The sequence below is a fragment of the Haliotis asinina genome, chromosome 8 (assembly GCF_037392515.1).
Source record: "Haliotis asinina isolate JCU_RB_2024 chromosome 8, JCU_Hal_asi_v2, whole genome shotgun sequence".
Lineage (NCBI taxonomy): Eukaryota > Metazoa > Mollusca > Gastropoda > Lepetellida > Haliotidae > Haliotis > Haliotis asinina.
The window spans coordinates 12,542,100-12,569,539 of NC_090287.1; the positions used below are offsets into that span (position 1 = coordinate 12,542,100).

Below are 27,440 nucleotides of genomic sequence, written 5' to 3' on the forward strand. Positions count from 1 at the left end.
AATCATCCCGATAGGCAATGACTGGGAAATGCATGGACCTTCAGTTCATGTGAAATAAACTCCGCCATGTTGGTAGGGGCACAATCTGGACGAGTGCTTAAAAATAGCAGTAACTGTTGTTGCTACTAGGACCTCCAAAAACTGAATGCACTCATGCACCTTCACAGCCAAAGACGTCGTTTAACGAATTAGACTGATTAATAAGCATGCTTGAAACTCACTCCGCGCAACGTGACTTTGTAAACGATTACGTCGTCAGCCAGAATGTTATCAGGATGGAACTGAGTCAATATCCGGCGTTTGCATCAGCGCTATGCAGGTGGTCGACAGCATTCACCCACACATCTGGAAGACCAGTTCCTCCTGGTTACTTCAAGATTGCTACCGCACTCGGAAATGGTCTGACCAAACCAAATGGCGTCAATGTTATTGCTCGAAGTGGAGGGTATACATTCGCAACCCAAAGACGCAACGACGCCAACCTTAGGATTGACATGAATCAGGGGGACACTTGCGTACTGGTCTCCACTACTCTTCCGATACGAGGTACTGCCTAGTCTTTTACAGAGGGCCCTGCCGATGAGTGAAGTATGAATTAAGAATTTGGTTGATCATGTTCACTGTAGAGGGGTTCAACTGATTTTGGTTCAGCATAGCTGAATGAACCGATCTGCGTGTTTTGCAGTGAACATGATGTCAGGTTGCGCTACAGGGATGATATTCTGGACAAGAATGTGAATCGGATCGGCCTTAGCGAAGTCTGTAGTTCTCGGTTTTGCTAGGCCAAATATTCTTATCTATTTCAACACATGCACGCATGAACATATCGCGTAATTACGGTGATCCTAACCCCATAGTTTGGCCAACGCAAGAGGTCTAGATGAAACGGTATAGATCATCTAGAAAAATGGATCAGAGATGTGACTGAATGTAGTTCTCATGCTGCTGTATTTTAAGGCAAGTGGTATTTTGTCTTCTCTGGACCCTAGATTCGCCTTCCACTGATCATTAATGACGGATAACATTGCACCATGTATTTTTATTACCGATGTCTGACACATCTGTACTCATATGTGTTATACTAATTTACAGATTGTACGCAGTATAAACTGACGGGCAAAAGCAACTCCCCCTGGAAAAATGTTATGGCTTTAAAACAACAAGAACAAAGTGAAATATGGATGTAATTTGTTAAACAATGACATTGGCACATGTTCAATACAAAGAATTCAGCTTTAACAGAGACTTTGACTTATTTTGGTCGACATGGGGTCAAAATAGAGATTTCACTGTCAGACGGTCCGAACGTGAAACACAGCAATCTGGGATTTGAAGTCACTAATAGCGAGTGTGTCCATCTCTGCATTGAATACACGCAAACACGCATCTTCGCATTGAAGTGGTGAGGCGTCTGATGACGTCAGCTAGTATACGCCTCCATTCTTCGACAAGTGCTTGAGCCATTTGTCGTACTGTAACTGGTGGGTTCTGTTTCCGTTGAATCTGTCGATCGAGGTGGTCCCGCAAGTGCTCGATGGGTGACATGTCAGGAGAGCGTGCAGGCCATGGAAGGACGTTAACGTTGTTGACGTGAAAGAAGTTCTCTAGCAAACGTGCAGTCGAACATTGTCCTGTTGGAACAATATCCCCTGTCGTTGTTGTTGAAGGATTGGCAGAACTGCCGGTCGAAGAACCTGGTCAATATATATCGCTGGCCGGTCAGATTACCGTTGATGTCTTCTGGCCAGCGCAAATGGCACCCCATACCATAACGCTTCACACACCATACGGCTCTGCTTCCTGGAAGCAGCAGCGAGCTGTCCTTTCATCTCTTCTGTATTCTGTAGCCCTTCCATCGCTTCTAGATATACAGAATCTGCTTGGCCCTGATACCATGTGCACGTAGTCTTCTTGTTACCTTCCGTCGACCGACTGGGTAACCAAGAGCCGTTGCCGCTGATGACGTCACCGTCAGGAAGCGGTTTCTCAGTTGCAATAGCCTCAGGTGGCGATCTTCCTGCGCAGTTGTCACCCTTGGCCTGCCTGTTCTGGGTCTGTCTGAGGTCTGGTCAGTCTGTTGACAACGCCGACGAAGGTTCCTGACGGTAACGACAGAACGGTGGAACGTTCTTGAAACGTCACCCGTAGTGGCGCCCAGCTGCAGCATTCCGATGGCCCTCTCTCTCTCCTCTGGACTTAACCTTGTCATTGTTACGTGTTTTGTTGTTTGTTGTTTTCCGTCCAAAGTGGTAAAGAGTTGCGTTTTCTTGTGGTAATCAAACTAGTGTTTGAGGCAATAACGATGTAACAATTTATATTTGATACTGATTTTATATGTTGAAATTACGATACATTTTGCAACAGAAAATTTCTTTTGCCCGTCAGTATACATGGTTGAATGTATAAACCATTTACATGAAAACTTCACCCAACATGAGTCGTGAATATAAGAAGGCTTTCCCATCGGTAAATCATGTTTGACAATTTTCTTTTTTCAGTTGGCAATTAAGTTTTGCTCTCACATTTTCTGGGGGTTAGAATCGATGGTTTTGTCATGATTCATGTAACTGCCAATAAAAGGATTCAATTTGAGGTCTTGTAACTTTTTGATGTTTTCGTTTGTTTGAAAAACACCCTTTTACAATATAAATTGACCCCCTCAGTGAAGTATACCACATGCTAAACTTTTGCATAGGTGGTAGAAGATGCAACGCGGCACACTTGCAACAAGTACGTAGTTCGTATGATGTGTATTTGTGTTGTACGGAAGCGGTAAACTTGGTCTGATTTTTTAAATCTCTTAATTACGTAATTAGGAGATGGGTTCTTTTAACTGCACAGGGTTGTATACTGCACACTAATAACATGTACTGTACATGTACACTGTAAAATATAGTGTCCTATTCACAGCAAATCCTCCCCAGGGAAATGAGTGACAAAGACCTAATGCTAAGCAAAGCGGATTTGTTTTGTATCTACGAACTCACTGTATCGTCGATTGACGTCTTAAAGAATTTGTTTGCTTGTTGTTTACGCCGCACTAAGCAATATAACAGTTATATGCCGGCCCGTAAATAACACAGCTGGGAACTACAATGACATGACTGTGTCATGCAAGTCAGCGAACCTGACCACCCGATCCCGTAAGTTGCCTCTATCGACAAGCGTGGATTGCTGAAGGCCAGTTCGAAACCGGGTTGTCACAGACAACTGCTGAAATCAGTCTTTGCTTCCGAACAGAGAACCGCAATCAAAAGAACCTGAAATAGCTTTGAATTTCATCTCCAGCAAATACACCCGGAATACATTGATGAAACGATGTAATGACTGAGCCACCACAACCTGTATATTTGCCTTGTTAATGTGTTTGAACAAACAAAACTGAAACTAAAGACTGACAGCATCTGGACTAATTGAATCCATTAATTATTCATAATCACACTTAAGCCAAACATACAAATGATTTCGAAAAATAGACTCATATTTGAACAGAGGGATTGTCAGTCTCAGAGAATCTTTCGTGTAATATTTATTCGAGAACATAAACATTGTAAGTCCGTTTCAGTTTGAAATGCCTTTCAGTTATTGTTATTTAATGGGGTCAGTAAAGATTGACACACTTTGCTGAGTTTCGCCCTTGCTTCTGGCTGACAAACCAAAAATCACGATTGAAGTATAGCTTCGATTGACAATGTCCGTGTGGTAGGTCGTTTACGAAACTGAGCCCTTCACAGCTGAATGCGGCACGCGTGCCCGGCTTATGACAAATCTTTAAATGTAGATTTAAATATACGGCGTTCCCATCACATAAGACTCATACGAGAGGTCATCTTTTGATAAAACGAAAGATTACTGTAAGAACATACGGACGTGGAGTCTCTGTGTGTTGTTAATCGATACTGACAAAGATATACAACTAATCCTTATGTTATTTCAGTTGGATCACCTAGCCAGATTAAGTCAAATTGAGTTGAATTTAGTGTCATGTTAATTATAAACATACATTCATTCACGTACAACTTCCCAAACTTCCAAACTTCTCTCTCTAGAGTGTCTGGAATTTTGTGAGTCCAGAATTAAATTGTGACTCAAATTGTTCAGTCAAAGTGTCAGACGTTACCTTGCTATCATTCCCGTTGCTTTGGCATGCAAGTATGAAAATCTTTGTGACACAGTTAATCTTAAAGCTACAGTTCTGATTTAGTGTTGATTGCAGATTTCTGTCTGCCAATAGCATGGTGCACAACAACCTGTGCGTAAAATACAGTCCACTTGTACAGCGGTACCTATAAATTTATGGCACGCCATTTCTTGATAGAGGTGTGTCTCCCTCAACTGCCTGGTGCATTAGTCGTTTCTGGCATTCAACACTGAGGTACGTCGCAGTGATCCCATCGCTTAGCTGGGTCTGTGGTATAGCACCAGAGACTTGTTACACCGTCGGAGGTTGGTGAACGGCAGAAATTGGCCGCTGACTCCAAAGTGTCATCGTCAGGAAAGAAACTCGCGTGGTCACCATTGCCGGAGTGAGAATGTGTAGTGTGATCGTCCCATCGCTGACATGTGTAGCCCTCTCTTGTAGTAGACAGTGTGCCAGCATAACGAGCACGCCCATTCACCAACATGTAACATCGATTCACTGAAAAACAACACAATATGTATGATTTCAAAGTGCATATTGGTTTCTAGTCTCATGTAGACAAAACTGATGGCCTAATGCTAAATTGATAAAAAAAAAATAATGAAATAATGTGTATTTACAGCGCGTTGAATTCCATATAAAATATATGCTCAAAGCGCTCATATTTCAAGAACATACATAATAAAAACTTGTTTTCTGTGCGCAAAACAATAAAGTGGCTGGAGATATACGTTTGAACTGGTAGTGTGTTTCTTAAAGGGAGGCTTTTCTAGAACTTTCGAAAGTTTCAACAAAATGTCGTAGCCAGGACGTTTCGATATGAGTTAACATACGAGGGTTTCTTGACCAGAACGTTTCTAAATGAGTTAAGCCACGAGGAGTTCTTGACCAGAACGTTTCTAAATGAGTTAAGCCACGAGGAGTTCTTGACCAGAACGTTTCTATATGAGTTAAGCCACGAGGAGTTCTTGACCAGAACGTTTCTAAATGAGTTAAGCCACGAGGAGTTCTTGACCAGAACGTTTCTAAATGAGTTAAGCCACGAGGAGTTCTTGACCAGAACGTTTCTATATGAGTTAAGCCACGAGGAGTTCTTGACCAGAACGTTTCTAAATGAGTTAAGCCACGAGGAGTTCTTGACCAGAACGTTTCTAAATGAGTTAAGCCACGAGGAGTTCTTGACCAGAACGTTTCTAAATGAGTTAAGCCACGAGGAGTTCTTGACCAGAACGTTTCTATATGAGTTAAAATTATTTTTCGCCTGCAATACACGAGAAACCAGCACGACAATGTTTACCCCGCCACTTTGAATGCATTATCAGATACGTCGTTGCATATCCATGCGTGAGATTTCCAGTGTATCAGCCAATGAAATAATTTGTCATACATTTAACGTAAACGTGGTGGTCAAGCATGGCGGAGAGCAAGCCGCCCAAGTAGCAACTGCGACCAACATGCTATTTTTAAAAAAAATGGGGGGAAGGGAGCAATCAAGATGAAACTCACGAGAGAAAGATCCCTTCAAACGAAGAAACACCACCATCAGTTCACATTTCCCCCCTAAAAACTAACTTGGATGCTGACACGAAGAGGATACATACCAAGCCAAGTGAGTGTATTCGTGAGATTATTTTAACAATGATGGAATGATATGCAAATTGTGCTGTGAGTCAAACTTAACACGGAGTAATCCATTTGTGACAGATGATGGTTGTTAAAACTTTTACTTTGAAGAGACATTTTGAATCTGCTGATCATAAACGTCCTTCTGGTGACTTGTTAGCCGAGAGCCCCAATGCGGTCCTTTGTATCGCGATTCAGAGTCATGTCTTGACTGTATAGGTCCGCACAGACTGTATAGGGGCTATGGACTAGTGAATTGTCAGCATATTCAACCTAACAAAGTTCATGATTGGTTCAAATATTAAATGAACATATTATGTTTTCTATTCTTTTTCTATATATTGAAATTTTCAAATTTTCAGGACCCTCTAAATTTTCTGGTGTCCCTTACAACCTTACATGTACATGTAGGGGCCTTGGGGCCATATTTTACGAAACTTTGGAACAACACTGTATATGAGTTAACATACGAAGAGTGCGTGACCAGAATGTTTCTATGAGTTACCATACGAAAAGCTCTTGACCAGACTAGCTATTCTCCCAACGTTAGTTGCGCTGCGAACTTCCTAAGCTCATCCTTAACACATTGGTCACAATCAGAGTTAAGATTTCCTAGGGACCGAACGTTTCGAACATGAGGGTCACGTCAAAGTTACTGTTCGTGAGTGATAACACCTGCATCACTCCTTGTCATCTCATCGATACTGAAAATGCACGAAAGGACAATATTTTTCAGGGTAACCCTCTTTGTTAATATTCATTTTCAATAAAATGGAAATGTTTTATTTCCGATGTTTGAAATCGATTCTGTTGTTTATAAACCATATGCAGTTACCGAAAGTAAACAATGTGCACGCATATTTCAAATGCAGATGCGTGTATCTTTACACACAAATACACATCAGTGCTGTAGACATTACATCCCCAGCCTGTTCGAAACATTTGAGTTAAATAGTAGTCGTGGGAATGAAAACAGTAGGAAATATTCTGATTCTTTCACATTTACATATATATATCCAATGTATTCCAAACTCTAACAATTTTATTTATGTTTTGCTAAGAATCCGACGCCGACCCTCAGTAAACAGTCTTCCACTTACATAGTGTTACTTTATCTCAGCCTGTCATCAGGAACTTGTTACGTTGTATGAATGGTGAAGGTGAAAACAATCATTATTTATTTAGAGTAGTTTCATGCTGTGAATCAGACCTGAGTCAGTGTGTCATTTGACCTAAAGCATTGGTGTGGCATTCACAAGTAAGGTTAATTTTTACAGAGACCCACCAGAGAATACCATCAAGGAACACAGATGTAAACCAATCCGCGCCATGACATTAAACCGCCGACGTAATATGCACAATATAATACGATGTAAGTGACGCTCTATTTTCGATTCTACACAGTTCACTGGATATAAGTAAGTTCTAAAGAAGTCTCGATTGTTGCTGAAGTGAAACTGACAAGCAAATTATATAAATGTTTCAGCAGGATTGACCAGAACATTTCACTATTTAGCGACATGTCCTCCTACCAGGAACACCTCCTGGATTCGTCTCTGAATGCATTTATTAATACGAGGGGACGATGGACAGACTAGTGGTTAAGGTGTTCACTCATCACGTCAAAAACGCTAGTTCTATTCCCCACATGAGTACAATGTGTGAAGCCATATCTGGTGTCTCCAGCCGTCATATTGCTGGAATATTGCTAAAAGCGGCGTAAAAAGCAAACTCACTTACTCTTATTATGCTGGCTTGGCACATTCGTCACTTTCAACTCACATCAGATCAACTTTGCTTTTTTATCTCCCCCCAAACACCTTGCCCACTTTCTATTTCAGTACTTTCCAAACGTTTTCTATGATAATGGTGTGTGGGTTTTGTGATGGCTGCTTTGGAGTGCGTCTGTCATTGTCAGATCTGGACAGATTATCCAGGCTGACTTGGTCAAACCCATACATTAGGGCCTCAAACTACAGGGCCCGTGTCATTGCGAGGATTAAAGACATTTAAGATATATATACAATTTTGAGATGACCCCCGATTCCAAATGCTTCACAGTACAACATATCGTGATGTACTGTGAAGCATTCTGAATCAGGGGGGTCATCTCAAAAATAATATTTGTAAACTTTTATTCCTCGCAGAGACAGAAGTGCCTTTGTCTCAAACACCTTCATCAAATATATGCTTTTTTATTGTCCAATCACTAAATGTAACGTTTGACCGATAATTGCTAACTAGCCGGTGAAGTTCAGTGCTAGAATATGGATTCCTCTCAGGCTCTTGGTATGGTTTATCAGATATGAAGTTATTTTCTTGGACACAACATGTCGCTTAAACCTTATTGCCACAAGCGTCTTCTGACAGAAGGTTGGATTAGTCCGTGTTGTCATGTAACATCTCCTAGTGCCCGTCTTCTCTGCAATCTAAGAATGCGAAACTGTTATTTTGGGACGCTCAAATGAACGATGGAAATACTTTAAACACGCCTTGTGAAAAGGTTCCCCTGAGTTATGTTAGCTAGTGAGTGAGTATGGTCCAGCAATATCACGACAGGGAAAACCAAAAATGGACTTCACCCATAGTACCCATGTTTGGAATCGAACCCGGACCTTCGGAGTGACGAGCCAACGCTTTAACCACCGTCCCGTCCGAGTTAAGGTATCACTGCCTATTTTCAACAAGAAATAGTCTCTGATATGGGACTAACGTTGCTCATGTCAGCAATTGGTAATTGGTATTTACTCATGGTCAGGGAGTGTACTACCAAACGTCTAACGTTCAACAAACATTTAGCCCATGTTTTTTTCTTGAACATAAATTGATAACACAGAAAAAAAAATATTTTTCTTGAGTTTCTTTGATACATAGTGTTGATAACCTATGGTTGTTGAACAATTTGCATAACGTGATTCTCACAACATGATTCTCAACCTATGGATATCATTACTCGCAGTGACCACTTGGTAATGAGACCACTTATATTAAAAATATTTATGATATGATTACCTTTGATGCATGTTGCAACTCCACCTAGAGGCCGACATTGCTCAACAGGCCCACACATATGATTCTCGCAAACTCCCGCCAAACTCTGAAAGACAAAAGAGTTTGTAAGTTATGTAATCGTCTAGGAGATACTGTCGCACTGACGCCCGTACAACAACAATCGCCATGTGATTGGAATATTGCTGAGTATGACGTAACACTTAACTCCCTCACTCACTCACTCACTACAAAACAATTATCTAGCCTCTTGTAAGAATGCCGAGTTTTGATTGGTCCACGTAACCCTGATAAAAACCATGTATATCCATCACGATCCGCGAGCGGGAGTATAAAAGTCGTGTACTCCTGCTCGGGGAATACAACCTTACTCGGGACTGATAAAACCCCGTATTTCCCTCGACACGATGTGATAACTTATAGTGTAAAATGAACCAACTATCGACAGTGCGATATTTACATTGCTTTACATTGTCACATTGTCTGGCTCATATTCATAAGTAAGGAACGTATAAACTTTATTGGAGGGATCATGAAACCATAACAAGTCGGGATAATTTCATTTGAAAATCCACCAGCGGGAAAGGGGTCAAACGACCATGTCACAAGCTCAATAACGGGTATGTCCACTATCGGCATTGACAACAGCAGTGTATCGACGACGCATAGAGCCTATCAAACGTGCAAGGAAGGCTTGTAGAATGTCACGCCAAATTCAAAGTTCTGTTGCAAGGTCAAGGACGTTATCCGTCGGATGAGGAAGACGGCGTAGACGTCGATCCATCTCGTCCCAAATATGCTCTATCGGGGAGAGATCCGTCGAATTGGCAGACCCAGGCAGTAATTCAACGTTGTGGTGTTGCAAGAAATCCATAGCAATCCTTGCCGTATGAGGGCGGGCTTTGTCCTGTTGGAATGTTAACCTAGAGCCATGACGTCACAGAAAAGAAATTGTCACAAGTGGAAGAATCTGATCTTTGTAGCCCACAACAGTTAAGTCACCAAAGGCGTTCCCTGGCCTGCTGTTATTCCACCCCAAATCGTCACGGAATCACCACCAAAGCGATTCCTCTCCAAGACACAGACCTGTGCATAACGTTCTTGTGGCCTGGTAGCGTCTTATCAGTGCAGGTGTTCCGGTGGCAGTGGAAATGTGCATGTACTTGTCGTTGAGACATTCCACCACGGACCATCCCAATGGCCTCATGACGTTAGGCAGACGTTAGCCTTGGCATGCTGTGCGTTTCAATAGCCTTTCATTTATTTGGACGATTGCAGGGGCAGGGGTTGAGCTTTACAAAGTGACAGTATTGTGTGGCATTCATTTGCTCTGTTTTTCTTTCCTGAAAGACAACCACAAAACCACTGACGTCACGGAATGTGGCAAGTGCATGCATGTTGGATACATGTCTCTAATCTCTGAATTTAAATCCTTAGGTTTGATAAATTTAGATTTTTAATTCCTGTATGTTCAGTTTTCTTATGTGCTTAGTATAGCTGGAATATTACCGAGTAAAACTAAACTCACTCATTCACTTTAACAAAGGCAATGCCTAGAAACGTATGTCCGAATGGTGAATGAGTGAGTTTAGTTTTACGCCGCACTCAGCAATATTCCAGATACATGGCGGCGGTCTGTAAATAATCGAGTTTGGACCAGATAATCCAGTGATAAACAGCATGAGCATCGATCTCCGCAACTGGGAACCGATGACATGTGTTAACCAAATGAACGAACCTGACCGTCGGATCCCGTTAGTCGCCTAAGCATGGTCGCCTTTTATGGCAAGCATGGGTTGCTGATGTGCTCTTCTACCCCGGACCTTCAAGGGTCATGCTCAAATGGGCCCAAAGGCCAGTCTGAGGGTACATGATATAGCGTTACTGTTACAGTACACCCTCATGGTATCCTTGGTGCCGTTGGCTGGAGACCCTTGTCCTTCCGCGCTGACCATCCCATAGTAACGGTTTTTAGTACACGGATGTATTTAGAAGTGAATGTTCTTCTGAGATATAGCATATCAAAAATGCACAACTATAAACTGTCTGTTATTGAGCCGAAACGTTTTATCAGTGTAATTCGTTGTAATACATGGAGAAGCATTTTGGCAAATTTTACTGCAGTGTTCTTCCACCAAAGGTTCAACATGGGAGCATGCAATATGTGAACGTTTCTGGAAAATTATGTAAATTAATTATATATGGAGATGTGGAGATGAATTCCAATTTTGATCAGGCATTCAAGTTGAGAAATCAATGTTTACTTTGAAACCGAAGCATCTGTGAGAAGTAAAATTGCAAAGAAATTATATTTTTTAATTAATGTATATGTTTATCTTTGTTGTGTATCAACTGGATAAAGCATCTCGGCTCCTCTAAATCCCCATTTGACCATGGGAAGAGCACATTTAAAATCATCCTGCATGGTGTTGCAGGTCGGATCCCAGTTTCATCACAGGGCTGTTACAAGGAAGAAATTATAGGCTTGGAGTAGATTGCCCCGGGTCTGAATTACATGATCATGAAATGGCTGTCCCACAGGGCAGCTCCCCGTATTGACGCCGGCACCCCACTGGCAGTGGTAAGAGGCAAATATAGAGGGCTTCCTGCTAGTTGTAGGTCACACCCTGTGGCGGTAGAGGACGGGATTCCAGTAGGTGCAGGAACAGGAGACAGGAACCGCATTCCTTCCGATTCTACCAGTAGGCTGGTCACGCAACAGGGTACTTTCAGCACATGTACTCAAAGATAGCATTTGGTATTGGACAAAATGTGATGAATTTTAAAAAATCACCAAATACTATTTATGGTAGCTGAGGTTGGAGTAGATCCTCCATATTGAAGCTACATAAGTTATCAGGCCATAAAACTCAACCCATTTGCTATTTCGCAGGATATCTCTGGGAATTTTGGAGAACTCAGAAATATTCTTATCTCTGTGGCGGTTCTGTGTACGGGGACAGTATTCACTGTTATCAGTCGGGACACTTGCCAATACCGAGGTCGATATGTCTGTTACATCATGCGTGACAGGGCATGTTGTCTCGATTAAAAAGCGAGTGAGTATGGTTTTACGCCGCTTTTAGCAATATTCCAGCAACATCACAAATGGGCTTCACATGTTGAACCCATGTGGGGAATCGAACCCTTCTTTTCCTCGGATTAGTGGTGGGCACACTTTGAACAGAACAGAATACCACTTGACTAATTAGAGAGCTACTGTAAACACCTTTCAGAAGGCTGATAATGATATGGATGAAAAACGTCCATATGCATGCAGGGATACTCTACAACAGGGATAGGTCACTCGCTTGCTTTCTTTACCATTTGTACTAATTAACGTGTGCCTCGTCATGCTCGTATAGCATTTCATTGGCGAAATGTCATTTTTCACAAACCTCAATTACACCTTAAGAATTTTTAAGTCATGAAACTGTCACTATTACTTGCAAATACCTTTCAACTGAAGGTATGTTCTCCTTCTAAAAATTAAACGAATGTGTGAAAGAAGTTTTTATCGGCACAATTTAGTCTATCTTCGCGGTGAATCGAGAATAGGAACCAGTGAGCTATAACATGCCGACTTGAAACTTTAATACAAATCTACTGTTTTAATACGGACACTAATACCAATTATTGGACTTAAACTGAAGTGACAAAATAGTTCACTTATCTTCTACATGCAGAATTTCAGTTGTCACAACACTCAGCGAACTTAGTCAGCTGTTGAAAATAAACCGGGCTCAATCTTAAATACTACGCTTCCACCATATTGGCTACACTGGTTACGTAACGACCCGAGACATACGTTCAGCGGCTTTTCGAGGAGTTTCTTCTCCCCCTCTATATCGGCTCCGTGGTTTAGGTAATGAACGTTTGTCCCAGCACCTGAGTAATGACGTTGTTCGTCCTGAAGTTTTGATCACTGAGACGAGAGAAAGTTTATCGCCGCTCAAGACGGTCGGTCACGCAAAACATAAATCATTGTTGTCATCGTCGCTTCGACAATACACTATTTAAATGATTAGAATTAATGATTTTATGTGTGGATGTTTCCTCGATTCCTAACGTTCAGCTGTTAGACTTCAAGAACATCGATCCATATCCTTTTAGTCACAAACTTAGTCACATAGAGAGATTATTATATACTGTATGCGGACTTCAAGAAAAGGTTGTGAAGTGTAAAACAGGTATTTAGCAAACCGAGCATGAAAACCTAATCTTCATGTTCTGTTTCTTGTGAACAAAATCCGTCTAGGAACAGGTTGCTATGTAGCAGGTACGCCGAGCTGCGTCAAGCAATAAACAAACATACGCTTACACATCTTTGAGAGGCATTTAGAAGTTAAGGCAGTAAGACATGATAACAATATATGGATGAACAACTTTTTTATGCAATCATTGTGAAAGGGAGTCATTGGTACATGGCGACTCATTTCGCGATGTAGTCATTGATTTTCTGCGACAGATGTCAATAATGTACGCGACTGTGTTTTTCCTTTTCACTCAGTGACTTTTCGGTGGATATTCGAATCGTTCAAATATTGAGTAGTTGGTTTAAACGTATGTGTAGTTCCAAAAGAAATATGAAATTGATAAACATGCACTATACTTATTTCAATACCGGTCCGGTAACCATGAACAATATGACTGGTGTACACATGTTTCGTTTCAAGACGTGCATTTGAAAAATCCGAAAAGGTCAACAAAGTAAGACTTGGGAGTTCTCGGTGCCAACGTGAAAGAGCTTTGCAAAATGGAAATCATATTACGTTCATCGATTAGAAAAATTGCAAATATTTTCATTGAAATCTGTTGGATTTTGTATAAACTCGTGTGCAGCTTTGATGATGTTGATGCATTTGGGCTCTGAATCGGTAGCTGGGACCGCGATGGGCGAGTTGACTGACATCCAATGCTCGAGGGAAACAAAGACCAGAGCCTTGAGCAAACACTAGTTGCATGGATATGAGCGCTTTATAAATATCCTATGGCATGGCTCGCTGCTTTTATTATCGTCTCCGCCACGCCTGTGGCTTTGGCTCCGAGGTCCATCCATGGTATGACCCTGAACATGTCCAGGGCGTCCTGGAAAATGATGCTTTTAAACTTCTCTGGAATAGGCCAATATACAGCCTGAGACGAATTCCAGCCAACAAACCTGATCTTGTCCTTTTTGATAAAACCAATGAAATTATTTATATCATTGAATTTTCTGTCCCTTTTGACAGCAATGTGATTGGCAAGATTCAGGAAAAGCATGATAAATATGCGGACCTCGCCTTTGAAATGTCTCGCTTGCATCCCAAGTACACTGTCGTCAGGCTCCCCATTGTTCTCGGTGCCCTTGGTTTGGTACCTCCTGATCTCTTGGCGCAGATCAGGAGAGTGCCCGGGTTCTCCACCGGGAGCACAGCCCTTCTGACAATCTGGGTAATGCAGAAGGCGGCAGTGTTGGGGAGCCTCCATATTCTCCGGAAAGTTCTTGGTGGGTTCGACTAGGCAGTATTTCCTGGGAGAAGTCCCATTCGCTGTCTGGGCTGCGTGTAGGACAGGTCGAGGGCCCTGAGCTGATGATGAGCTTGACCAGCCTGACTGTGCCAGGATCACCCGAACCCTCTCTGCTGCATTTTCATTCTAATCTGTAAAAATAATAATGATAATAACGATGTCATGTTTGTTCAGTTCCTTAACGAAGTACTTCGATATGCAGCTGTATTTAACCTATAACCTTCAGTATAAAAAAAATCAGTATTTTCAACATGTGAACAGGTAATGTCTTCACGGTTTCGGTGGATCTACTTCCAGAATCAAGTCCCTGCTTGTCAAATCTGCGGTAGACAGAAGTTATAAATTCTCTTACTGAGTTTACGTTGCTGCTAATTGTACTTGGAAGTGAATTTGCCTCTGTGTTCTAAAGGTGATTGACAGGAGGCACGATCAGTTTCTGAGACGTGTTAATATTACTATGAATCTGCCTTTTGCCGTAACATGATATGCAACAATAATATTCAGCTAATATATAGTCAGGAACTCACTTCTGCCCAATATCAGCACGGAAATCCTCATAGAACTAAGACGAGAACGGTAAACATTTGCAAGTCACGTATTACGCCACTTTTAACATTCCAGCATTATCACGGCGGAGGGGACATCAGAAATGGGCTAGTACCCATGTGAGGAATCGAACCAGGACCTTTGGCGTGACAACTAGGCTACCACACCGCTCCTCCGGTATAAACAAACAAACCAACCCGAACACTGAAACAACGCAGCACTAGCTTTCATACAGGAACGCTAGTAAAATCTTACAGACAAACACCCAGACACGCCATCAATATTTACGACGGAAATAATGGGCACAAAAACTTAGACAACACTAAGTAATTTGAATTCTAACAGACTCACTCAATGAATATCAAGCAGTTAAAAAAACAAACAAAACACAGTCAATAAATTAATAAACGAAAGAGTAGAAAGCACGCAGGATCTACACAGTTCACGTGGATTTCGGCCATGTTGGTGTGCTTGGTAAGGCCAAAGTGGTATTTGAACTCACAGGAGCTAACTTAAATATATACTGAACAGCAAAAGAAATGCAAGTTTCGAATCCAATCTCATGACTGTACGTTTTCGTGTTTATATTTTCTATTCAGACACTTGACAAAACGTTTTGTTCTGCTGTTCAGTATACTAATGGTATACTAATGGTATACTAATGGTATACTAATCAAAAGCCTACAAAAATATAACATCTTCCCAAAGTGGCAAAGTAACTGCCAGATTCAATTATACCGAGATATCTATTCAACAAGCTTAACACTGCCTTTCTTTGTACCTACCTGCTAATGCGTTTGACTTATGTTTCATTTTGTAGGTAAATCCATGTGTTTGAAATGCGTGTATTTTTTCTATGTTGTGAGTATGGTTGAACTTTTTGCTGACCTTCTTTCACCCCTTTGGTTTTATTCTTAACTACTTTAAGACGCGTCACCCGCTGTATTGTAGTGATTGTTTTGATGTTTGTATATTTTATAATGTTATTCTCAGATGTTGTAAGGATGTACTTGATAAAATGTGCTGAAATGAATTATATAGCACAACACAATACCTGGACATGGACAGAAAGAATATCGCTATTGTGATATATCGTTTTACGGTGCCTGTATAGAGCAATATAACGTTTGACAATTGAAAAACCCAAAGCCGTTTTGAACATATGCTTGTCTACATTTGTGAATATAATCCATGGATACACGACTACTGCGTTCATCGGAGTAGCTACATTACATATTCCTTATAGATGCTGACAACCCTTGAGGGTTAGAATATTGGCCTTCAGTGTTGGCCGGGTGGCCATCGGTTCCCAATTGCGCAGATCGATGCTCATGCTGTTGATTACTGGATTGTCTGGCCCAGACTCGATTATTTACAGACCGCCACCACATAGCTGGAGTGTGGCGTAAAACTAAACTCACTCAATCTCTACATATACCATTTTACATAATCCATCACTTGGTACTTTGTCGGTGTAATTACGATACAGGTATTTTGTGGCGTTTCCATCATCAAGCTAACCTTCTGTGAAACAACTGGAACACAGCTGAAAGCAGCGGTACACTCCATTGATAACTAAGAATGTTACCATACATATAATCACGACTATAAATGTTTAACGTGACATTCGTCACGTCCCAGTGACAAGACTCATCACAGATTCTGACTAAGAACCATTTTGTATCATTTCGTCACATTAATGTAGACTTGTTTTGTAATCAGCTAGAGAATGTTATTGCGCAGTACAGAAAATCAATCGATCATTGACATGGAAATACACATTTTACATATTGTCACCCAAAAATGATGTTAATTTGAGTTGTTACGTCATGTCTAAAAGTAGGTAGCACAGTATCAACAACGCAAGTTTTGAAAATATTGCAGGTATGTTAAGGACACTAAACGGAACTTCAAAAAGTACCAGCATCTGCTAAAAACCCAACAAAGCAAACTTTAAGTATACATTGTACCTTCGGTATTTGCACAGATTCCGTGTACAGCCAGTTTGCAACCGACTGAAGATTACCCGGCTTGGAAAGTCTTGTTTCACTATTCCTTTCACATAGTCCAGAAACTTCGTAGTAGTTAAAGGATTTGCAAAGGGGCTCGACGACACAGAGAAGAGCACACACACCAACAGTCGAAGTGGTGTCACTCATGTAGGTATGGAGAGTCAACCTTTGACTAGACAAGTACCCCATGTTGCCACTGACTTCAAAGCAAGACAATTCCGCTACAGGAACTCCACAGAATAGTACTCCAAGACCAAACAACCACATATCCCTGTCTCATATAAAAATGTTAAATGTTGCTCGCGCTGAATATCCGAACCACCGTCAGCAACCTATGACATTAAGCACGTCAGGAAAAGGCCATGAAGTTTGAACAGTGTCTAATCTGCAAGTGGGAAATGTTAGACTAACAGTACACCTGAACAGGTATGAAAAGCATGCACCACAGCGCGGTCGTTTACGAACAATGGGAACAAGGCTTGCCAATAATCAATAGCAGAAACGAGGCACTGAAACTGAAGAAAATGACAAATGGAATTCATCCAAGGCGTAAGAGAAGACTAACGGGATCGGGTGGGCAGGGTCACTGCCTTGGTTGACATAATCGGTCCCCAATTGCGCAGATCGATGCTCATGCTGTCGATCACTGGATTGTCTGGTCCAGGTTCGATTATTTACAGATCGCCGCCATATAGCTGGAATACTATTGAGTGTTGCGAAAAACTAAACTCACTCACTCACTCACTCATGCTTGGAGACATCCAGTCTGCGTTATATAATATACTTTATGTATTAATCATTGGTGTCTTTTTGAGGTATGTATTTAAACTGGTTCTGATAGGTTCGCATGACGCTTTCGTTGACTGGGTTCACTTCTGACATCGAACAATATTGGTTAACTGCAAATAAAAGCTCCCTAAACCCCTTCCACGTTAACAAAAAATCCACATTCGTAAAAGCAAGTCATATAATGCCATGTGTTTATGAATCACTGTCACAGTGATGCTGGCTACTTTTTCTGCACAGATCAATATAGTGCATCTGGCCATGAAGCCTATGCACAGATAACCGTGCCTCGTCTACACAGAATATAACCTGTATATGCACTAGTTTTAATGATTACTTACCAAGATGCTTTATATTGTACACGAGTGTAATTTGGTAATATACGTACAGATATGGAAATGGCCAGGTAAAGAGTAAGAGCTGTCACAAACGTGTAGTTTAGTAAACGCGAATATGCTGCTTCGTCTGAGACACAGCAATGAAGAAAAACCGGAAATATGTCATTGACTTTCCAGGCAGAGTCAGAAGCATGCGATTGTGAATAACTATTAAGTGATGTCGGATTTTGGGATATATCCCCCACCCCCACCCCTCCCCTCTCTCTCTCTCTCTCTCTCTCTCTCTCTCTCTCCCACCTCAACCCCCACTCCCTCTACTCCCTCCCCTCGCCTCCCTTACATACCTTCCAGTTGCATTGTGTTCCTCAATTTGGCGGTCGGTGGGGTAGGCCAGTGGTTAAAGAGTTCGCTCGTCACGCCGAAGACTCGAGTTCGATTCCCCACATGGGTAAAACGTGTGAAGTTCATTTCTGGTGTCCCCGTCGTGATATTGCTAGAATATAGCTAAAGGTGACGTAAAACAAAAGCACTCACTCTACAATTTGGCAAACAAGATCAAACAACATTACAGCAAGATATGTTATGAAAACGTCACAGACAGAGCATGCCCGAGTTGGGCCTGTACATGCAGACTGATGTCCTCCATGAGTAGATGACAAATGCATTAAATTGATTGAATCGATTTCAGTGTCACATCTTGTTAGCATTCACACAAACAAATGATCAAAACTAATTAACATTAGAGATAGAGTAGTCTATTCAAATACCCTCAGGACGTTCTTAATAAATCATGCCACTGTAAAGATGTGAAGCCAGGCTAATGTTGAACCACGTAAAGATAAGTATCTTCTTTACAAGTTCAGGTTTCTGTGAAATGATAGCAGATCCCTTGAGTATGTACACGCCATTCAGTTGTAGAGGCATGTATTGGTAGAAGACGTCTAGCTCTACCACCTTTACAAAATTAATCATAACATAGTCGATGATTGAAATACCCGAGAGTACTGTTCCGACTGTAGATACGTGTTTGAACAAGACGTTTAAGCAGGCAGCACCTTTCAGTGGAACAGTACCCACGTTTTTCATTTCTTTAGGACAAAAATAATTTACAAATTCACTTATACATGATTTTGGAAATAAGTAAAACGTTTCAGAACTATCTCAGTGCCAGGGAGAAAACAGGTCACGTGCACGTGAATAACAGTTATAGGTACAGTCCGTTTGATTCCATTTGAGACCGATGAATTGCTCACTAACACAAAATCTAATAATTGCAACAAGGCCAAAGTTTGCACAGCCACATGAAATCGACAGACCAACTCTGATGATGTGTCTCATAATTTTGGACACCCGAAGAAAAAAGTTGTTTAACAAACGATCACCAGTTTCTTGTTATCTTTCGCTATTTTGTACGGTGGGGGGAGAGGGGGGGGGCACTTGCTGGCAGAACAGCCGGTCATCAACAAGCGTGTGTTGTGAAGATGGGGTCATCTCAAAAGCCGTTATCCGGTTACCACTTGAGATGATCAATGGGAGTCGGTGTTGCCACTTTCAGAAGACACCGTTGTCCGAATCGGTGTCGCTGTCGTCAGAGTCTACCCTGACGACGACTGGCTTGATGGTGGCATCCATTCTATCATGTCCCCCTTCTTACTGTTAGATGTTTGGGCCTTTGTATTAGGTACTTGAACGCCATGATATGGAGCGTTATCAATGACAATCAGACTTTTGGGAGGCAGTGCTAGTACCAATTGATTTTGTACCCTTTCTAAGAAAACCATCGCGTTCATTTCGGTATGATAGTCTCGGTTGTCTTTAGATTTTGCCGTGAAGACTAGGGAGCAGCCAGGTAGGAATCACCGACTCTTGCAACCAGCATGGCGCACAATCAGTCGCTCTCCCTTGCCAAGTGGTAATTTTCTGGCACAGGACTCTGAAGAGGAGCTAGCGAACCATTGTGTCCCTCTGGTATGGGAAGCATTTACCCATGTTTCGTTCAAATATGCAGGCTCGTAAACCTCTGTACGTTTCTTTCGAATTGTGCGTAAGTACTGGTTTCTTAGTCGAACAATATCAGACCTGTCGCACAGTGCACGTCTATTTTCTGAGCCTACTTTTTTGTAACGGAAACCATATTTGTGACGCAACTTCCATAACTGATATTTTGAAATGTCCAAAGAATGATTTGTCTGTATATGCTTTTTCAGAATACGCAGAGAGACAAAGGTATTTTGTTTATATGGAGACTCAATGGTTTCTAACCAGCTGTTGTTGAAATGAATCGACTTTCTCACATCGTGTGGATTTTGAGACGATCCCCTCAGTTGTGTCCGTGCAGGTTGAATCGGTACGGTTTTTCAAGATCCCTTCCGTCGTCCCAACAGCACGTGCAGTTCGTAAACGATACCTGACCAAAGCATATTGAGGCCTACCCCTTTCACCTTCGTTTTAAAAAAAAAAGTTAAATGCTTTGCAAATAATTGACTTAGCGGCGTGTGATAATCTCATTGTTTCAGGTACTGCAATCACGAATGTCTGGTTTGCCGAGCAAATCACACGTGTCAATTTCACAATTGCACCTTGCCCACCTGGCTGTTCTGCCAGCTAGAGTCAATCGACTGATTGACATGAGTATCGATCTGTGCCAATACATATTTCCCAATGCGACCCAACATAAAAAGTGAGTGAGTGGGTGTATTTCACACGGGAATATCAAGTTCAAACCCGACCTAAACTGTCTTTGTCTTTGCTGGAGGGTTAAGTCATATTACCATTTCATCCATCCACCATCCATCCACAGCTGGCTGAACAGAGGAAAATTTTGAACGGCCGACGTGGCCTGAATTCACTTTTTCACAATCTGTCAGCTTGACATTGGTGATATGTCTAAAGTGATGAATGAGTATGGTGCTGGGATTCGAACCTGCGATCATAGCTTTCTGGTGCGACTAAGCGACGCATACCTACAGAGCGATTTGCTAGACACGCCTAGAATGACCGTGCGCCGTCATTACTATGAATCGTAGAGGTAATCGTTTGTCTTGGTCCTAAAACACACTTCACTGACAAAATAGATTTACAATATGTGAAATAATTTTCAAAACAACAGTGACAGATTTGCATTAACTCCAAGAAAAGAAGCCCTTATTGCCATTACGAGGGCTACGTTATTTATGAAACCACTGGAGCTAACAAAAGACTAGTGAAGTCTGAAATTCTGCGCACGTTTAGACTGGTTGACTTTCTACACATGAGCACTGGTAATCGTAAGGGGCGACATCGCGACAATGTGATATATTTATTATGTCACGCTGTCGCGTATTTTCAAGCTTTTGTATGTCGTTCGTCGCCCTTTGGTTTTCAAAACGCAACAATGCGACAAATGGCCGAAATGTCGCGCTGTCGCACTGTCTCGCTTGGTAAATTTTGCCTCTTTTTGCTTCTTTTTTTTTGAGATGACGACAATGTCACAACGTGACAATATCCTTTCTAGAATTTCATACGAAACAGATTTCAGTGGCGAAAAGGGCAAAAGAGTGATAAAGATTACAGGAATGGATTATTTCAAATCAGTCATGTCAACAGTTGAGTAAGAGAATGTTCGAAAACGGTCCTTCTTTTCCATGAACGCTCGATATTGTGTCAACGCCTGATCCAATTCCTCAACAAGACCATTTTTGTCAGAAGGTAGTGGAGCGACAAATGCTGCTGTATTGTGACTATCGGGTAGAGAATCACAATGGAGTGTCATTGAGCAGTATACATACATTATTGAACCTTAGTTTTCACACAAGCTGTGGGCAGCTTCATGGATGGTTGTCACAATAGTTACTCCGTGGCGTTTAACAAGACACTTTTTCTTTCGTTCTAAACTACGCTTTAGCTTTCACTACGACATATGCTCTTCACAAAAGAAACGCATAAGCCATTTGTAGTTTATTGCGTTAGTTTAGGAACAATTATTTCATGTAGTTGCAATGATAAAAATGTAAAAGTTCACACGCCTTTAGACAATGAGATCGTCAGCACAACATCAGTCTTGTAGTGTTTCTGTTTATTAGAATCCACAAGATGTCAAAGACAGTACAATTACTGCTCGGCACTGTCTCGACACAGACCATATAAACCGACGAAGTCGCTCTTGTGCAATTCTTCCTGCAGTGTGACGGCTGTTTTGACGTTGACGTACACGCTGACCGAGTTCATCCCATTGGTGTTCTATCGGGTTTAGATCTGGTGGTCGGGAAGGCCATGGCAAGACACTGAAGTGAGAACTGGCAGGGTAGAACAGGCTGGAACAACTCCTCCTGTGATTCATAATCGGAAACATGTGACGTGGACTTCGTTGATGTACCGATTTGCTGTCAATTTCCCCTGAACAACCACTAAATCAGATCTTTGCTTGCAGGGCACAACACCCGACATCGTAACAAAGTCCCCACTGAATCTGTTGACCACTCGAATACAATTAGGGGCAAAGCGTTCATTTCTTCCAAATTGAAAATGCTGTCTTCCATCTTGTCCCTACCCACTGAACTATCACGAAACCTAAGTTAAACTGTCCAACCACGTAAACCTTTGATGCATACGTATGATTTATACGAATTTGTTCATACATGTACAATGTTCCCAGTTTCAGGGGTCTTTTTACCGTTCAAATGGTCAAGCAACAATTTCTCGCGACAACGGTGGCTTTTTCTTTTGTTTCTTATAGAAAATCAATTACAGGCTCAATAAAAGAAACTGGCTGTTCGGCGATTATTTAATTCGTATGTCAGGACATCGATACACTCACAGCCCAGTTTATACTTTAGGACGAAATTATCTCTGGAAGGTACCCGTGCGACAGATCGGCAAGTAAGCTATGTTGCATGAGGAACATGAGGAACAGTTCATGCAAAACAACCGCGTAAATTTTTGCCGGTCTGGTAGACATATAATATCATATCAATCACATTGTAAGTTACAAAAATACTCTTGTGCAAATATTCTAAAGTGCAAAGAACACAGAACAGATTTAACCAGGTAGCCATATGAATTGTGAATTAGTATACGATCTCTTCCAACAGTAGCAGCCTGTGACGGTTTAGTTAACGACATGCTGCCTAAACCTCGACATAAAATATAGAAATACGAATTTTTAAAGTTTAAAGCTAAAATTCAGTTGTAAATACCAATTTCCTATGACACAGGGTATTGGAACTCATTGTCACCCGAGTTACTTGTAGTGTCTCTTTTCAACAGATCCGAGAAAATTCTGATTGGCTGAAAAGCAGGGCATAGTCTGAATTGATTAACGAGACTCGTGTTTCGGTTTGTGGATTAAACCAATCCATGGCAACACTTGGTCGATTTAAATTCGAGTGAGTGAGCAACGTCTTGTCAGCAACATCACGGCAGGGGACAATAGAAATATAAAAATAATAAAACAGTAATTAAAAAATGTAAAAATATAGAAACCTCCATTTCAAATGATTATTCAAGTTTCGTGCTGTTAGAACATCTAACTCATGGAGGAATAGCAAGATCATGGATAAAATATTTTTATGTTTTAAATAGGTCCAAGTGCTAGGAAACAACTTCAGTCTGTGTATACACTTTCCACACGTCACTGAAATGTACACACTATTTCGGAACCGCTCCGGTAGACACTCTGATTCGTTCTAACAAGTGTATTGGTCGTGTAAGTATTTCATTATAGATTATAGACAACCGCACAGAAGTAGATATTTATTCCGCGAAGGCATGCAACTCGTCCGTATTCTGAACACATTGGATATATTGTGGTAATAGTATATGAATTTCAAGCATTTCAGATTACATCAAATTATATCGACAGTTATCTGCAACAATTCAGTTAAGATATACATGTATTTGTGCACACTTTGCCATCCTTTGGTTGTTATATATTTTTAGCAAAAAAACCCCGTAATTCATAAAAATTTGTACACAATTTTGAATTGAAAAATTATACCAGTATTATGTATATTGCGTTGACGATGCTGATTACACGTTTTAAAAAATGTTTAATTGCACACTTAACTGTACTATTGTAATAAAGACATGTGATTGTGTTGCGACCGTTGATAATGCCTCGGAGCAAAGTTGCACGTATGCATAATAGGTTACACTGTAGTATCTCACAACAAAATGCTCTGCAGGTGTAAGCTGAAAGATTATATACTTTTAGAGCACCACGAGAACGATTCATGGAGTATTTCAACATTACAACAGAGAGGTGTCGAATTCAACACAACTGCATGAAGCGCACTTAAAAGATATGTGAGAGTGTTGTTTGTTTGCTTGTTTGCGAGTGCGAGTGCGTGTGCGTGTGCGTGTGCGTGTGCGAGTGCGTCTATTAAATCTTTCCCACTCTGACAGAGAAACTGGTTGTTCGTTTGCCATCACATTAGACAATATTCAAGTTATATGTTTGAAAATATTCGTGTCTGGATTGGACAATCCAGTGACGTACACCATGAGTATCGCTGTACGCCATACGATGACATGCATCAACCAAGCCAACGAATCTGACCTTCCTCACGACATGCGTAAATGGGATTACTGTAGACCGATTCAAACGCGGACCTTGTGAAAAGAGATTGTGTGGTTATGACGTGATGCTAAAAGAACACCACTAAACGGTATGTCGTGTATACGTGTATGTAGTTCTGTATGTATGGGGAGCATAATACGTATGGCTTATCCTCCAGATGCGAGATAGGTACGATGCGGTTAAACCCCCACAGCACTAAACCATCTATCGAACTTAAATAATCCAATTCAAATTTACAACACAATTCCTTTTGCCAAAACATCAAGCATGAACATGCTAATGAAAGGCCAGAAGTTAACTATCCTTCTCATGATATGGGCCTCAGTATATTCCACAAAATGTGATGGTAGCCAACAGGCAAAGACGTCGTCATGTCGTGTGGAGTTACGTCCCTTTGGTTATGTCAGAAAATTCTGCCACAGACCGTAACATGACTTGAATAGTGTTCGACGAGGCATTAAACCACACTCATCATTAGAATGTGTTTTGATTAGTATCTTACGAATTTTTTAACTGAATAGTCATGACATAATATATACTGTTTTACCATAAAATTATACACAGAATAATGTGGGTCAATGAGTGAGATTAGTTTTACACCGCACTCAGCAATATTCCAGCTACGTGGCGGCGGTCTCTAAATAATCAAGTCTGGACCAGACAATCCAGTGACCAACAACATGAGTATCGATCTGCGCAGTTGGGAACCGATGACATGTTTCAACCAAGTTAGCGAGCCTGACCACCCGATTATGATGGTCGCATCTCACAACAAGCAGAGTCGTCTTTTATGGCAAGCATGGGTTCTAGCCCGGATCTTCAAGCGTCCAGAATAATATATTCAGGACACTAGCGATTACTCTAGCTTTGTTCTTAATACATTACGTTACAGTTTTACACTTGCATATGCAACTGACGCCAGAGCCTCAGTGTTTGGCACCTTAAGATTTTACCATATCTTAACTAAATCAAGTGAAACATTTGCTAAAGCAGTGTCAGAATACTTCGTTTCAATATTTGTCGTTACACTGCTCTACTGTGGAGTGCAACGAATAACGCTGAGACTAAGTTTACTCAGACTGTTGCTAAAGACGACGCACTGAACTGAGTTTCTTCTACATAAGCGCTGGGAGAACAGTGCTCGTAATGTGTATAGACAGAGCCCAGTGTTAATCCGCGATTAAGCCCAGTGCTCTAACATACCTTGATCACAATAAAAGTGACTTCTATTATGCTCAGTATATTTACATCCTACTTAAAGCCAGAATCCCCAACAAGCATTCATTATGAACGACACATATTTCGAATAATTGCAAGTAATGATAAGTCTCTACCGAAACCACGGAACAGATTAAACAGACCCCAGGCATTGCTATAAATTGTGTCGTCAAAGACCGGAACCTGCTTGTGTCTGTGTCTGAATGCGAAGACGTCGCGTGCAGCAGCTGCAGGAGTTATTGACATGATCTGTCTGGTGATGTGGCAAGTCAGTGATGACAGAGTGATGAAGACTCGCTGGACACAATGAAAGGAAACAACTAGAAAATAGGTAAAGTTGTATGGAGGATGTAATGTTCAAGTGATTCATTGTCTGTAATCTCTCCTCGTTTATGTCAGTGTATGGAACACCAGTAGGGGGAAATTTCTGTATGTATGTCACAGTTCGTAATTTCTCTGTCTCTGATTCGGCGAGTGTATCCCTTACTTGTGTGCTCTTATATTTGAATGCTGTCATTATATTCCTCGTTTATAACGTCCCTGTGATTTATATCAACATATCCCGTGTTTATAGTGACAGTGTGATTCACATCAGTATACCCCTTGTTCATAATATCACTGTGATTCATATAAGTTTATCCCACTTTCATAATTCCTTTGGGATTCATATCAATATATTCTTCGTTTATAACGTGACCGTGGTTCATATCAGTATATCCCTTGTTCATAGTGTCACTGTGATTCATATAAGTTTATCCCACTTTCATAATTCCTTTTGGGATTCATATCAATATATTCTTCGTTTATAACGTCACTGTGGTTCACATCAGTATATCCCTTGTTCATAGTGTCACTGTGGTTCATATCAGTTTATCCCACTTTCGTAATCTCTCTGTGATTCATATCAGTATATCCCACCTTCATAACCCCTCTGCGATTCATATCAGTATATCCCACCTTCATAATCCCTCTGCGATTCATATCAGTTTATCCCACTTTCATAATCCCTCTGTGATTCATATCAATATATCCATCGTGTAAAATGTCACTGTGATTCTTATGGATATATCACAGCTAATGCTTCTGTAAAATCTTTCTGTATATCCATCGTCTACAATGCTTCTGTTATATCTTTCTGTATATCCATCGTCTACAATGCTTCTGTTATATCTTTCTGTATATCCATCGTCTACAATGCTTCTGTTATATCTTTCTGTATATCCATCGTCTACAATGCTTCTGTTATATCTTTCTGCATATCCATCGTCTACAATGCTTCTGTTATATCTTTCTGCATATCCATCGTCTACAATGCTTCTGTATATCTTTCTGTATATCCATCGTCTACAATGCTTGTTATATCTTTCTGTACATCCATCGTCTACAATGCTTCTGTTATATCTTTCTGTATATCCATCGTCTACAATGCTTCTGTTATATCTTTCTGTATATCCATCGTCTACAATGCTTCTGTTATATCTTTCTGTATATCCATCGTCTACAATGCTTCTGTTATATCTTTCTGTATATCCATCGTCTACAATGCTTCTGTAATATCGTCTACAATGCTTCTGTTATATCTTTCTGTATATCCATCGTCTACAATGCTTCTGTTATATCTTTCTGTATATCCATCGTCTACAATGCTTCTGTTATATCTTTCTGTATATCCATCGTCTACAATGCTTCTGTATATCTTT

General features: G+C 41.0%; 2 protein-coding genes across 2 annotated transcripts; both read right to left on the minus strand.

The window, feature by feature from the left end:
• Positions 1-1,861: 1,861 nt before the first annotated feature.
• Positions 1,862-2,209, minus strand: LOC137294453 (uncharacterized). The gene has a single exon (XM_067825473.1). It carries the CDS (start codon positions 2,207-2,209, stop codon positions 1,862-1,864), a length of 348 nt encoding a protein of 115 aa, XP_067681574.1.
• A 2,155-nt stretch (positions 2,210-4,364) lies between these two features.
• LOC137294455 (uncharacterized) lies at positions 4,365-22,172 on the minus strand. Its single transcript, XM_067825475.1, has 4 exons — positions 22,060-22,172; positions 16,801-17,113; positions 8,777-8,861; positions 4,365-4,639 (listed from the first exon to the last, which is right to left on the minus strand). The coding sequence occupies exons 1-4, from the start codon at positions 22,170-22,172 to the stop codon at positions 4,365-4,367; spliced, it is 786 nt and encodes a 261-aa protein (XP_067681576.1).
• Positions 22,173-27,440: the final 5,268 nt, after the last annotated feature.